This window comes from Haemorhous mexicanus, chromosome Z (assembly GCF_027477595.1).
Source record: "Haemorhous mexicanus isolate bHaeMex1 chromosome Z, bHaeMex1.pri, whole genome shotgun sequence".
NCBI lineage: Eukaryota > Metazoa > Chordata > Aves > Passeriformes > Fringillidae > Haemorhous > Haemorhous mexicanus.
In genome coordinates this window covers 1,508,734-1,523,182 of record NC_082381.1, presented here as the reverse complement: position 1 = coordinate 1,523,182, position 14,449 = coordinate 1,508,734, and the positions used below count along the sequence as shown (strand labels likewise).

General features: G+C 38.6%; 1 protein-coding gene across 1 annotated transcript in view; it reads left to right on the top strand.

Moving 5' to 3' along the window:
- Window positions 1-8,039, top strand: part of RORB (RAR related orphan receptor B) — a 126,789-nt gene extending 118,750 nt beyond the window's left edge. The window contains exons 7-10 of the mRNA XM_059873718.1: window positions 1,817-1,924; window positions 3,026-3,136; window positions 7,188-7,300; window positions 7,785-8,039. Coding sequence (XP_059729701.1) covers window positions 1,817-1,924; window positions 3,026-3,136; window positions 7,188-7,300; window positions 7,785-7,940 — 488 coding nt within the window. The 3' untranslated portion in view covers window positions 7,941-8,039. The remainder of the gene's footprint in view (window positions 1-1,816; window positions 1,925-3,025; window positions 3,137-7,187; window positions 7,301-7,784) is intronic.
- The last annotated feature ends 6,410 nt before the right edge of the window (window positions 8,040-14,449 follow it).

The following is a 14,449-nucleotide window of genomic DNA, read 5'->3' as shown; positions in this document are numbered from 1 at the left end:
GTGGTCATCTTTAATCTTTTTAATGAGACTACAGAAATACTCTACAACCAGCGCACAGGAGGGAAAATTCCTGCTGGTGCCAGTTGGTTTCAGAATAAATGAGAGCAGATTACAGCAGTGTGCTCCAGCCATGCTCTCTCTGCATGCCAGGTTTGCATGTGTGTGCATGAGGGCAAGGGGAAAAAGGCTTTCCTTTCATATCAAGGGACTCAGTAATTTCTGCCCTCCAAAAGAATCCTGACAAGATTTATCGTGACTGTGCAGCAGCACTGCCAAGCCCAGGAGGAAAAAATGGCATGATTTAGTGAGTCACAAGAACCATGACTGGTAATTTACCCTGTCATATCAGTTTCTTGCTCTCTCCATGTTTAAAAGCTAGGATGCTGTGTGAGGCAGCTTGTTAAAACTTAAGAAGTGCTTCTGTTTGAAGAGAGATCTCTTCACTAAGGCTGAAAGCCTGTGTGATTCAGCACTCCATACACAGAAATCACAGACTGTTCTGAGTTGGAAGGGACCCACAGAGATCATTGAGGCCAGATTTTCAGTGACTAGCCCGAACAGAGATCAAACCCACAACCTTGGCATTATTAACACCATACTCCAACCCACTGAGCTAACCTCAGTGGTAAAACCAGAATCACAGACTATTCTAAGGTGGAAGGGTCCCAACAAGGAACATTGAGTCCAGCTCTTAAGTGGCCCACAGGGAAATCAAACCCACAACCTTGGCTTTATGAGCACCGTGACTGTGTCTTGCTGAGGGATTGGGCTCTGGTGATGGTCACAGCTGCAAAGGGAAGTGATACAGAGACACAGGGAACACACAGGCAACCTCCTAGAAAAGGGGAGTTGTAACATAAAAACTATTTTCTTTTACTCTCATACTAATTTTGAAAATTCTGCGGATACCAGTGGGCCCCCAGGAAATTTCATTTGACTGGCAAAGGTAACAACACAACTGCGCCTTCAGGAAGCAATTTATTTCACTCTACTGTTGGAAAACATTGTTAAGCTGTTAGCATATAAAAATATGTCTAGTTTTATTTTCTGTCCTGCTGTTAATGCTGACTAGAAGTTAGAAAATGAGGATTTTTCTCTCAAAAGCATGTCTGCAGAAGAATCCTCAGATTCAGGGTTCATTTACAGGAGATCTGGATTTAGTTAAGGAATCTTAAAATTCTTCCTTCCACTTTTCTAACTGCATATTTTTGCAGTTAGGAAATAAGGAGTGAAAAAAGAAGTGTTTCTCTCTCCATTCAACAACCAGTAAAAGTGCAAAAGAAAAGCAAACAAGAAGTAAAACCTGTTTAAGGGTGTTCTTGGCAGAGCTTTAACGTGTACATTCTTTCTAAAAATGCTTTGTGATGTTCCCCCTCTCCAGCCAAAATAAGCTGGGAATTTTATATGCCTTGAATGAAGCTGCTTTTTGTTATTAAAAAAACAAAGTTTAATTATTAAAAAAGCTGTTTCAATAAATGCTTATTTTTCAGGATAAAGTATTTCAAACTGAAATTGTTTGCCCAAGATCTAAATTCAGATTCAGCCCAGGCTGCTAATTTTCTGCAAAAGCTGAAAAAGTCAGCCTATAGAAAAGGTGGTTACACTTTACCAGAAATGACCCCTTTCTATACACAAAGCAGACAGAAATTTTTTTTTCTCACATTCATAGATGTATAATCTAGATGTCTTCAAAGAATGTCTGTCCCTTCTGGTGTTTTTAACGACTGATGACTTAATAAATATCTTCTTGAGATTTCCTGTGCTCTGATGTTAGGCAATAATACCTTGTACCTTTGCTCTTTTTCCTGTCTGCTAGGCTGCTTGGAAGTGGTTTTGGTGAGAATGTGCCGTGCCTTCAACCCGCTTAACAATACTGTTCTGTTTGAAGGAAAGTATGGAGGGATGCAAATGTTTAAAGCTTTGGGTATGTTGCTCTTCTTTTTTTCAACCAATTGCAATGAGCCACATAGCCAGAAATTTGTCTTTATGAGAATTGTGATCCACAGTGGAAATCTCCAGTTAATGTTGAATCTCCAAGTCTCCAAATGCCTAGGTTGGAACAGAAAAAGCAAAAAAAAAAAGGTTGACTCAAAGCTGCCAGCAATGATAGGGGTTTTTCTCTAATAAAAGAGAACAGCAAGGGGTTTTTTCCAAATAGATTTCTTGCCTCCTGAAGTTTTGATGAGTCATGAGTATATGGCAGGAGAGAAGCTGTTTATCTTTACTGTTAAGTTACGCTTGATGTATCAAATCCCTCCCAATAACTGTGTCCTGCAGAAGGCAATTTTAGCCCCAGCAATGAGGAGACTAAAATAATAAACTGGTACACCTTGCTGAAAATACCATTTTACCTAAAACTTTTAAGTAAGCTCATTTGGATTCACTGAAAAAATTACTTGTTTTTTCAACATGATGTTTAGTGCTACCTGAAATGTTAATAGTGAAATGCTTGTGTTTTGTGCATCCATCAGACTGATACTATCAGAAATTGATATAGGACCAAACTCGAAGAGAGATACTGCCTTCAAATGTATATATTTATCATATATTTTTTTTTTCTTAGTGTGTATCATTAAACATACTACTTCTTTACAAGTTTAAAGCATTTATGAACGTGTATTCGTTGATTTATTTTTATCTTTATGATGCTTTTGCAAATTTTCATAGACATTTTTACTGTTAATTAGAGAAATTATATATGGATGTTATTTAAGGCTGGTCTTTCCTCCTCCTTAGTTTTAATACCTGTTTAGAAATGCCAATTCTTGCCTCAGAGCAAGGGAAAGAGTACTCTCTTCTAAGATGTCTGTGCAATTTTTTTACTTGATCCTAATTCTTGGTATTTTTTTTTGCTTCAGTGTACATTTTAGTGCCATTTTCAGGTTCAGTGGAATTTCAGTAGTTAATAAAAAGCACTTGCTTTAGCTGTACAGAAATTTAGGAACAACTTTTTCTGACACCAAAACAATCCCTGCAGGTTGAAGAGCTGATTTGTAGCATTGGTTTTGTTCTCTTTGGTCTGCAGGTTCTGATGATCTGGTAAATGAAGCATTTGACTTTGCGAAGAATTTATGTTCCTTACAGCTGACCGAGGAGGAGATTGCCTTGTTTTCATCTGCTGTTCTGATATCACCAGGTAATTTTGCATTCCAAACACTGATTTTTTTTTTCCCTCTTTATCCACCTCTATTTCTCCATACTTAAATTGCTGCTTAAGGTGCATCAAATAGTGTTAAGCAATGTATTAAGCAGTGGAAGAATGCCTGAATTATCCAAATATACCATCAGGAGTTACATTCAGTGGAGGTACATCCTAAGTGTAACAAACATGGAGCAGGATTGTGCAGACAAGAAATTCAGCCTGGCCTTCCTCCAGGCCACATGAAAGGAAGCATGTTACTCAAGAGGTGCATATTTCTCTTAGCTTTTCCAGGGAGCAAAAAAATCACCACCCTGAGTAGGTTATATAGCCCATAACTATGATGGGCTTTTTTCTTGGGAATGAGAGTGCACACAGTAAAAATTGGTGATCAGTCCTGTCTGAACTTAGTTCCAGGTGAGAGGTAGTGATTAGAAGTGCAACATGCTCTTTTTCATGTGTTCATATATCATAACTCTACATAGGCAAGTATGCATTTAAGGGAGGGGTGGCTGGCTGACCTCAGAGGAAGTCTGTTTTGTGATTTAAGTTGACTCAGAAGGTGGATATAGTATACAAGCTCTAGTATACAAGCTCTATACAAGATCTAGAATACAGTTTGGTACGGGATCTTTAAATATGCCTCAGGGAATATAGACACACATTTTCATCTAAGGCTAACCTCTTAAAATGCCTTACAAAAAAAAAAAACACACCATGATTTTTCAAACTTTTTCTGCTGAAGACTTTTTTTTTTCCTAGGTCACCTTGTGCTTTTGCACATCTGTGTTTGAGATCATGTTAGTCAGAATTAGGCTGCCACAGGTGGTGTCAACACATTCCTCGTTAACAACACCTACTGAAAGGACTCTACTCCTTTTTTTTTCACTTGGAGCAGTTCTTGCCACCATCTGCTCAGAAGTGAAATAGTTGAGCCAATGACTCTTTGTGGGGTTAGGCCAAAATATTACCCTACAACCCTCCAAACATTGATGATTTCCACCTCAGAGGTGTCCCAGCTGTGTGCAGAAGTGAGAGCTGCCTCTGCACGACACCCCCAGATGTCCTGACTTTCTCTGGGACAGCAATGTCCCGATGGGTCTCTGCCCATCATACCTCCCTCAGTCTGAAAAGATCAAAGATGGGTGGGTGGCAAAGGGTGCTAGCTGCTGGAAAAATTAGGTGGAATCAAAATTCTGGTTAATTTCTGCAGTGTTGCATATGTTTAGTTTGCAAGCCAGAGGATACATGCAATGTCTCCTATTGTTCTAGCTAAAAAAAAATTTTTAAAGGACCAAAAGTGTTTGGTGCATGCAGACTGCAGTGTGTGAGCATTTGTAACTAGTCCTAAGACACAGCAAGAAGGAAATTATGGACTGCAGGAACATGTGCATGAGTGAAAGCAATCTTTCTTCCATAAAAAACCTGTAAACCTCAATTGCCTAAATAACTCCCATTTCAGCTGGGCTGCTACATTTGAGGGTGGGAAGACAGAGAAAATAGTCCAGAATGAACTGATACTGAAATGTGCCATTTGTTTTCTTACAAAACCAATAACAGTAAACAATAGAGAAAGAAATATTTCCTTCCACACTTGATGTTCCGGTTCCTTCACAATAAAGAGTTTTGTAATGGGAACAAATTTAAAAATTTAAAAATGAAGCACTGCGCCAGTTCTTTCATCGGCTAATACAAATGTACAAATATTCTGTAAAGGAAGTACTCATATTCAGGTTTCTTTTCTGCAGAAGTCACCACCTGAAAGGTGATTCTTGCAGCCTTCATCTCAGTGTTTAGGCCCCTTACAGAAACCAGAGCAGTCCACTGAGAATAAGGGCACCTGAGAAGGGCATCCACAAGTAACATCCATCAGTGGTTCTGCAAAGGTTGCAAAAGCCATTGTCGTATCCATCTAATTCAGAGCACAAATCTGGATTTTCCATTTCGCAATGAACATAACCACACTGCTTGAAGGTGATTCTCTAGCTTGATTCGTAATTTCAAAAGCTGAAATGTTGTACAAATCCAGTAAAGGCTTCAGAGGCATCTCCACCTTCAAACATAGAGAAGAGGCACGTGGTAAGTCAGGGACATGGCTGTTCCCTTGTGCCAGTCCCCCTCCTGAGAGTTTGACTCGGCATTTTCCTTATTCCCATCTTCCTTTTGGCAAAAGCAGATCTTGTCTGTTTCTGAGCTGCCTCTCATCTTTTTTCCTACACTGTTCTCTAGCCTAGTGGACAGCATACTTTTTGAAGATAGACAAGTTCAAAACCCAAGAGGAGAAGTACGCTATTGAATCACTGCTTCTTATGTCCTTTAAAGGTGGTCACCGATCTATTGACTTTTTCTTGCACTTCCTTGAATATAGTTAGAGTTACTGCTGAAATTCCAGCCAAATTTACAGATGGTGTTCAGGTGGTTGAAACCACACTTTGGGAGAGAAACTTAGCATCTGTTAAAAATGTTTACCTAGCTCTTGTCATGAATTTAAGAACTCTTGTGTAATATACAGCATGCTTCATGACAGGTGAGTGATGAACCTGTCTTCAACCACCTCAGTCTATTTTTAACCTTATTCTTGTGAAGAAAGGTAAACCTTTAGGGACTGGTCTCTATGGTAAATATTTCTAGCTCCAGTCTGCTACAAGAGGCATTAATTTAACACTGTTAAAGACCAGGTTTTGCAATAGCATAAAGTTTGGCACCTAACCTCTGAAGTCTAAACATTACTGTGTTCTTATTGTGTAGCAAGTGCAGTGTTCTCAGCTAATTCTGTTTCTATGGCCCTGATGGCACAGGATCCCTTGGCTTACCTTCAGACATTTACAAAATACTGTTTTCTTTACCTGATCATCTGTTAAGTAGCTGAGTTTTGGTTTTTTCCCTTTTCATAGTACTTGACAACCAACTCTTTTCATACACCCCTCCCCAGAGACAGTCAGGCAAATGGCAGAATTGCCCTACTGTGATGAAATGTTGCTCAGTTCCAGCCTGTGTGGCATGTGTGTTCACTGAAGTGGTTAACTTAATTCATTTGTGTGACTTATTTTAGTGATGGGGAATGCGTGAAAGAAAAGTGAAAGGGTTTTTTTTCTGAATTTTTCAATTCGTACATGAAGATTCATGCCTGTGATGAAAGAAGTTTTCCTATTTCCCATAAGACAGCTAAAATCTATACCCAAGAATTGGTCTGGATTGAGAGAGAAAAAAATAGTTTGCAGTGTGGGAAAACAGAAGGCTCAGTGGTGCTGCAAGCACACTGCATTAATGGGTTTGGATTGTCTTGGGGTCTGCTATTTCTCTTTCTGTGTGTTTTCTCCAGAACCTATGACTTGTGAAAATACAGATCGTAAGTAAAATCTTCAGCAAGTGGGATTTGAGTCCAGTAGAAGCCATTTAGGTTTTAAAGCAACTGTGTAGCTGCTATTATTCCAGATTATCTTGTATTTTGTGTTGTTTAAGAAGAGAACATTTTTAAATAATGAGAAACTTGTGCTTTGCAATTCTTTTGAATTATTGAAAAAATTCTCATTAAGAAAGCCTTTTATTTTTATTTAGAATTTTTTTCTCAAAATATTAGCCTAGTAAATAATGAGATATATTAATGTTTGAATAATTATCTTATTTTCAAAGAACTGTTTTGATCAGTAAGTTTATTATTTATGTATTAAGACGCTGAGATAACATGACATGTTTATCACCTAGCCAGTATGAAATTAGAACACTGATTGTACCAACAGAGAATAAGAAAATGTTGAGCCATGTTTCATTTCTGTTCCCATCTTTATGCCTAGCATCCTGTTTTGAACAAATAGATGCAGAGCCAGCACTGTGCTCCTGTGTGTTTTGCATGTGGTAATTAAGAGCTCAGGTGATCCTTTAATGGGTTAAGACACTTTGCCTCTGAAACCATGTATTTAATTTTGATGCAGTCCTTCCTTGTGAGATTTACCATTCCTGTGGATACTTGCCAGCACAGTGCCTTGTGTGCATCATGAGCATGCCCTACATCTGTGCCTTCTTTAACTTTTGTTTTCCTTTTTCTCAGATCGAGCCTGGTTAATAGAGCCAAGGAAGGTCCAGAAGCTTCAGGAAAAGATTTACTTTGCACTTCAACATGTTATTCAGAAGAACCACCTCGATGAGGAGACATTGACGAAGGTAAGTTCTTTAAACAAAATACCAAGCAGTCCTCAAGCATGACTCTTCTCTTTCTGCAGCCATTTCTGTCTGTCTTGCCACATTACTGTAAGCTAAAAGAAATGCACTGTGTTCTTGCCATGTGTAGACGCTTGTCTGACCCTTGTCCCTGTTGCCTCTTACTCCACTTTTTTTGTTTAATATACCAATAATTTTATTTTTGTACCCTATAGAGAATGTGACTGCCTTAAAAATGTGCTTGTTGAGGCTGCACATTTTTAATGCTCATTTTTGCCCCTTGGCTAAAACTTTGGGGGCAGCTGTTTCTAGGCTTTAACAGTAGGAACAGTGTCTAGTCCTGTGAGTGGGTTTTGATGGAGTTAGAGTACCGCTTTCAGTTACTCAGCAATAAGCTAACATAGTTGGTTTTGGAAAGTGTAATTTATACAAAATATGCTTCCACTTTCTTCCTTCTTTCTTTTTTTTTTGTTTTGATGTCTTACAGTTAATAGCCAAGATACCAACAATTACTGCACTTTGCAACTTGCACGGAGAAAAACTGCAGGTATTTAAGCAATCTCATCCAGACATAGTGAACACACTCTTTCCTCCATTATACAAGGAGCTTTTCAATCCAGACTCAACCACTGGCTGCAAGTGAAGGGGATAATAGAATTTTCACGTAGTCATGGAATGCATCACTAGTAAGACAAAGAGAAATGTTTTCATGAAGAAATTATTAAAAATGTCACTACTGCAACACTAGGAATGTCCTGCACTTAATAGAATTACTTTTCACCGCTACAGTTTGAAGAATGTAAATATGCAACTCTGAGTGGGGATGTCTTTTTACTCTTTTGTTTACTTTTCTTTTTTCTTTTTTTTTTCATTTTTGAACTGACAATGAATATAAAAATATAGGACACTGGGTGTTACCTTTTTTTTTTTTAATTTACTTTTGTTGGGGGATGTTTTGGGTGACAAATGTTCCTAGAATTTTATTGTAGATATACATGCTAATAGAGCAGTACTTTGCAGTATTACTCTTGCTCTTTATTGTTAAAATATAATTTAAGAAAATTCCACTTATTAGACTGCCTAGTTCTATGTTTTTAGATAGTTTAATGCATGTGGAAATTTGTAGCTGTCTTGGAAATTATGGTGCATATATGGAAAACACACACACTCACATATATATATATATATATATGTGTATGTATGTATATTTGTATGTATGCATTATATGCATACATGCTGTAACTTAAAATCACATGCCTACATTTAAAGGATGCTGTCATGTATTTCTTACCCTCCAAGTAATGTATTAGATTTACTTTGGGCAATCGAGATTTGCTTCACCGGAGTTAAATTGTCAGCTGCCAATGTGTAATGACAGTATCACTTCTGAGATGTGTGTTATGTAGTGCATGTGTGCTGTGTGTAAATCAAACATCAGGAATGTATCAATGGTGCAAAAGCCTTGTCTGGATGGTTTTAGTGAAAAGAGGAATAGGATTGGGGTTTTCTTTAATTTTCTCACTGTTACAGGGATAGAACATTTACAAAAGTGAACATAGTAGGACCTGATCTCAGTAAAGTATCTGAAACATGGAGTAAAAATGTAGACAATCCCGTATGTACATTTTTGTGATTTCACAAGGATTTTGTTTTATATATACTGCTTTGAAAAGTAGCTTCAGGTCTTGGTTTGTTTTTTGCTGAACTCATTAGAAAGATAGGTAGTAAGCTCAGTGAAAACCATGGCAAGCCTCAAATATATCTCTGAAGAGGAAGGAAAGGAGGGAAGGAGGAAGAAAGTCAAAAGTGGGTGAAGTCCATGGTTACTACAAACAACAGTGTAATTGTCACTGTTTCTGAGTGTCATCATCTTCATGGGTCTGATGGTTTCCTTTACACTCATACATCTGTGTGTGTTTTAAACACACGCATATATGTATGTATATATCTGTATGTATAAAACTGTATATATATATGCATATATAGGATTTATTTTAGATGCATTTCAGGAGCGGAGCAAAGGATTGGAGCTTTCTTTTTGTCTGTCTCTGAATTGACTGTACGTGCATTTGCTTGCAAAACCAAAGGCAAACAGAGGGGAGTGGAAGGCTGCCATGGAATTAATCTTGTGGATTAATTAAGTTTAATCAGCAGTCACTATTAATGTATTTGCATTCTGCCAGCAGTACAAAAGACAGATGTTTTAGCTTTGAAAGAGGGATTCAGTTTCTGCTACATCTCTCTTTACCACCACTTTTACCCATTGTGAACTTTTTCAGAGCAGTCCCCTCCTGGGATGCCAGCGAAGGGCATAGAGCAAAAATCAGAAGAAGCAGGCAGTAGAGAAGAAAGGAAGTGAAGGCAGGATCACAAGCAGATGTGTTTCTTTATTTCAAACCACGCAGCAGCCAGTGCAATCTGAGGCAAGGCAAGGGGAAGCACAAAGGACCTGCCCATTTGCAGGCTCATGGAGGAGCAGTGTCACAGGGAGCCCACAGGGACACAGGTGGGCCCTGGGGTGGGTGAAGAAAATCAATCTGTGTTATGCACAAGGCATAATTTAATGCCCTGTGCAGCTCTGGTCTCAAGCCTCTCTTTTCTGCATGAGCAGATTATTCACAGGCTATTTTAAGTACTTTGAGGAGCTCTCCCCTGCCTTCCATCAGTTGGTTTGCAAGCTTGCATATGTATTTCGTGGCAGAATCAAGTCTAGAGAATATCACAATTTGTTTGTTCTGTTTTAGCAATGACAGAACAGGTGCAAGAGTAGTTACAAACTCTCAGCTAATACATGTTTCTGCGCAGGTCCATTACAACTTAGAAAAAAGAAAAATCTGTCCAGCAAATTTAGTTGTGAGAATTTTGTTGCAAATATGACATACTCTTGAAAATTGCTTAATGCTATAGAACAGCAGTTACTAAAGTTACCTTTTCTACTCCAAATTCAGACCACATTTCTCTAGTGACTACCATAAAATGTCTTCAGTTAACATAACAAAGCATTTTTCTTGATACTTATTAATACCACTCTAACTGTAAGACTGACATTCCTTTAAAAGGTGATTTACCTACTTGCAGCCCTTCTTGTATGGCAAATCCAAGAAAAGGATCCCAAATTTCAAGTATGTGTATGTCAAAACTTAATGTCTACGTACGATTTGTGTAGATTTATCGGGAAAAAATTGAGTCATACTGAACTCTAGAAGTGCTCAGTTTTAATTGCAGGGGGTTCATGTTTTTATTGATTTCCCTACACAAGAACACACATATGCTGTTTGAAATATTTTATAAATTCATTTACAGTATATCAAAAGTATATATTTAGCCAACCCATAGAAATATAGAATAAGTGATTAATACCACTGTTCATAGTGCTGCTTAATAAAGAGGTTTGTCATGTTTATAAATAGTCCTTCACAACTGTGTGTTACATCTTGAAAATGTTGTTTTCCTCTCTAATAAGCTAATCGCTCCCTGGGATTTTTTAATTACTTCTCAGGCAAGATAACTGAATGGAGGTCACCAGTGAAAATGACACTAATCATTATCTGCAAGGCCTCTAATCTTTAAAGCACTATTCTTATATCACAACAATGTCATGACCTTTCCAATCAGTAATGGTTATGATCACATTTCAAAGATGTGGAAATGAAAGAAAAAAAGTTAAGTAACTTGTGAGAGACCACAAAGGTAGAAATATCCAGTTTAGAAATAAAAGTGGATTCTTGGCTTTTGTCCTAACACTTCTAATACCCTGCCATACGCTATCCTCATTGTCACTGGCAGGCAATAACCTCTACCGAGATTTTCAAATGTTGCCAAACAAATTTTTGTTACTATTAGTACAGGATTTGAGCAAATAGTGTTGTGGTTTACTTGGAAAATGAAAATTCATTTTCAAACACTATTTATTTAGGGAACTGTGCTATGGTAACTGTAATTAGATTTTATTTAATTTTCTGTCACTTGGGCTTGGCCACATAGGTATAGTACCTCTTTTACCCTCCATTGACTGAGTGTAGAACAACACATGATGATCACATGCCACAGGCTGGTTTTTTGTGATTGGCTTTGCTGACACAGTCACTTACACTCAAAATTTCAAATTCGTGATATTGGACTTCACATATTCAAGTAATCCATGGACTTTTAAGGAAAATATAGGATGAATTTTAGTAAATAACTTAATAATTCACTATATTACTTCTTTATTTTAGGTTTTTTTTGGCTTTCAGTAGTCCACAGTAAAACCTGAAACTTTTCAAATAAGTGTCTAAAGTGTCTAAAACTAAAATTTGTCACATCTTCTTTCTGTAGTAGCTGGATATGTTTGTTGATTTTTTTAGTGACAAAGTTTTCAAATGAGACACGTTTTTTAATGATTGATTAACCTGGGACCTGTAACAAAAGCATATTTAAAGCATGTATTGAATCTACTACTCCTAGTGTTGCTCTCCAGTAATTCAAACATATTATGCTAAATTACCCTTGGCATTGAGGAAGCAGATGTACAGTGTTCTTTATACTACCACAAAGACTTCATTTTGCTGCAAATATCTCTCTTGCCTGCTGTTTTTATGAAGAATTAATTCTAAGATTCATATTTCCTTCTAATGGGAATTGCTGGAAAAGAAACATGGTAGTAGAAGGCACCTCAGTTGAGAAAATCTGTTTCTGAAAGCAACATACGGTTTCTGATTGGCTTGTGAACAGCATTAATTAATTGATTCTGCAAGTTGTCAGACACTTAGCTCTAACTAGAGTCAATAAAAATTTTGCCATTTCAGCTCAGCTGATAGCAAGACTGTGGCCCTTGGCATTACAAGGTCCCACTTGAGCTCTGTTGAGCAGAAGGCAGATGTTACTCCCCTAAATGCTTTGACTCCATACTCCATTCATTCCAGCCCAGTTTCACAGGGGTCAGTTCATTCTCCTGTTGCACCTTGGGCACTGGTGCTGTTTCAATATCTGTGCCAGGTTGTGGTGCTGAGGTGGAGCAGCTACCAGAGCTGCCCATGAAGATGAGCTTTGTTGTGGGATTTTCTCTGTTCAGTTTCATGGTGACAGCTTGTGTAGGGGGTGTTTCCCTTTGGGACAGTTTGCAGGATTTCTGATGTAACAGCTTCCACACAAAGAGGATGCAAAGCTGCTCCTGTGTGCTAGCCTCTTGGCCTCCCTCTATCAGACTATACAAGCTTCTCTAAGATTGCAGCAGTCCCACAAACTGGTCAGGCAGCTTAGCTAGAGATGTGCAGCTGATGGCTCCTTTCCCTGTTGACTTTTCGACCCCTCTGAAGGTGTGTTTCAAATGTCATTTGAAAGATGTTCAGGCTCCCCCAGTCCTCCTCCTTCCTCCTGACTCCGCACTGATTGTGCTGTTTCCAGAAGAGCTAAGGTCCAGCCTGAAAGGTGATTCTTATTTTCAATCATTGTCTTTTGGACATCCCAGGAATAGAGCACATAAGATCAAACTGAAACATATAACATTTTTTTTTTTTTGTCCAAATCATTATGTCTAAGGATGTGTGAAATGGAACCCTGAGACAGAGCAGCTTGCTTTTCCCTGGCCAGTAAAATAGTAGTGTATTTATGCATACCAGCCTGTCCCAGCACCTTCTGCCTCCACTCTAGAAACTAAATCCTATCTCTGACATCCATTAGGAACAGTGTGCTGGAGGCCCTGTCCTCGTCTTTACTCTTTAAGTTTCATGCTTTGTAAATGACAATCACTGCTTGATGCAAACGTTGCACTCTATGCCACTCAGGGATGTTTCATTGCTGAAAATAACTATAAATATAACAGTGATAATATGGAAGAGAATGTTAGAGGCTTTGAAGGGCATGGGTTGAGCTGCCCAAGTGAACGTGACCCAGACAAGGCTTTCAAGCCACTGATTAGAAGTAACATTGCCATAAAATGAATTCACTGTCAGCATTTCCTCAGCTTGATCTGTCAGACTTTGCCTGTTGTTTCAGGCAGGCAGAGTCCTACTGACCCATCAGCTCATGATGTTAAGCTCATTTTGGGAACAAAGTGTAAGCAAACTTTGTATGAATTACTGAATTTAGACAACTGACAAAGTTTCAAAGCACTCAGTTTATGTACCATTAATGTGAGCTCATATTCAGACTTGCTGCAGGTGTGTTAGAGGAAAGGTTAAGACATGGAATAAGTATGTCAGCAATGACAAGAGCACCGAGCTAGGACATGGAGAAGTGGCTGTGAAGAACAAGTGGACATGAGCAAGTGGCTAACAGCTACCATTTTCTCTCAGGGATGCACAAAATCATAGCTAGCCCGTGACTCTGTAACAATACTTCTCCATGGTATGATTAGTTCCTTTCTCACATCAAGAAAACATTACCCATTTTATACTGTGCTAGTGAAAAGTACTCCTGCTTCCTAGAGTTTTGATATGCACTTATCCCTAGCTTTACACCACAGGTTTTCTGTCATTACAAGAACACACACAGAAGGATAAATTGCAGTGGATTACATTGCCAGTCATTAAATTAATTCCAGTCTTCAACCAAGAGGTTTTCCTCAGCTCTGAATATGATCATTGCTCCTGTTATCACAGTGAGTATGTGTGGCTTTTGCCTCCTTCCATCCTTTGAACCCCCTCCATCTAGAAGACTGAAGGACAACTTCAGGAGGTGAAGAGGCCAGCTTCGCCATGCATCAGGATCTTCACCATCATATTTTTTGCCAAGCATCCCATTGCAATTTTTATTTTAATCCTTCAGGTTGCTAGGAGCCATGTCCAAGTGACTGAAGTTCTTGTTAGCATGATAGCTTCCCATTGAAAGGTTCAGTCTTATGGTCAGAGGACCTGGCCTCTCTTTCCTGTTCCTTTCACTCCTAGCAAACAAGGCTTGGAGTAGTAAATGACTAATCTTCATTCTTTCTCAAAGTTGATCAGTACTTGCATCCTGCAAGGGAAGCTCCACCCAGGTGGTAGAAAAGAAGTTCCTTCCTCCTCTTCCTTCATCTCTCACTCAGATGTGTTGTCCCTGCATGTGGTCCCTGCATGTGTTGTCCCTGCATGACTGTGTGACAATGAGCCCAGCACCACAGTAAGTTATGTCCCAGAAGTTGTTTGCAGCTCTGAAAGCCACTTGTGTGTGCAGTCTGCAGACAAGAGCCATTGT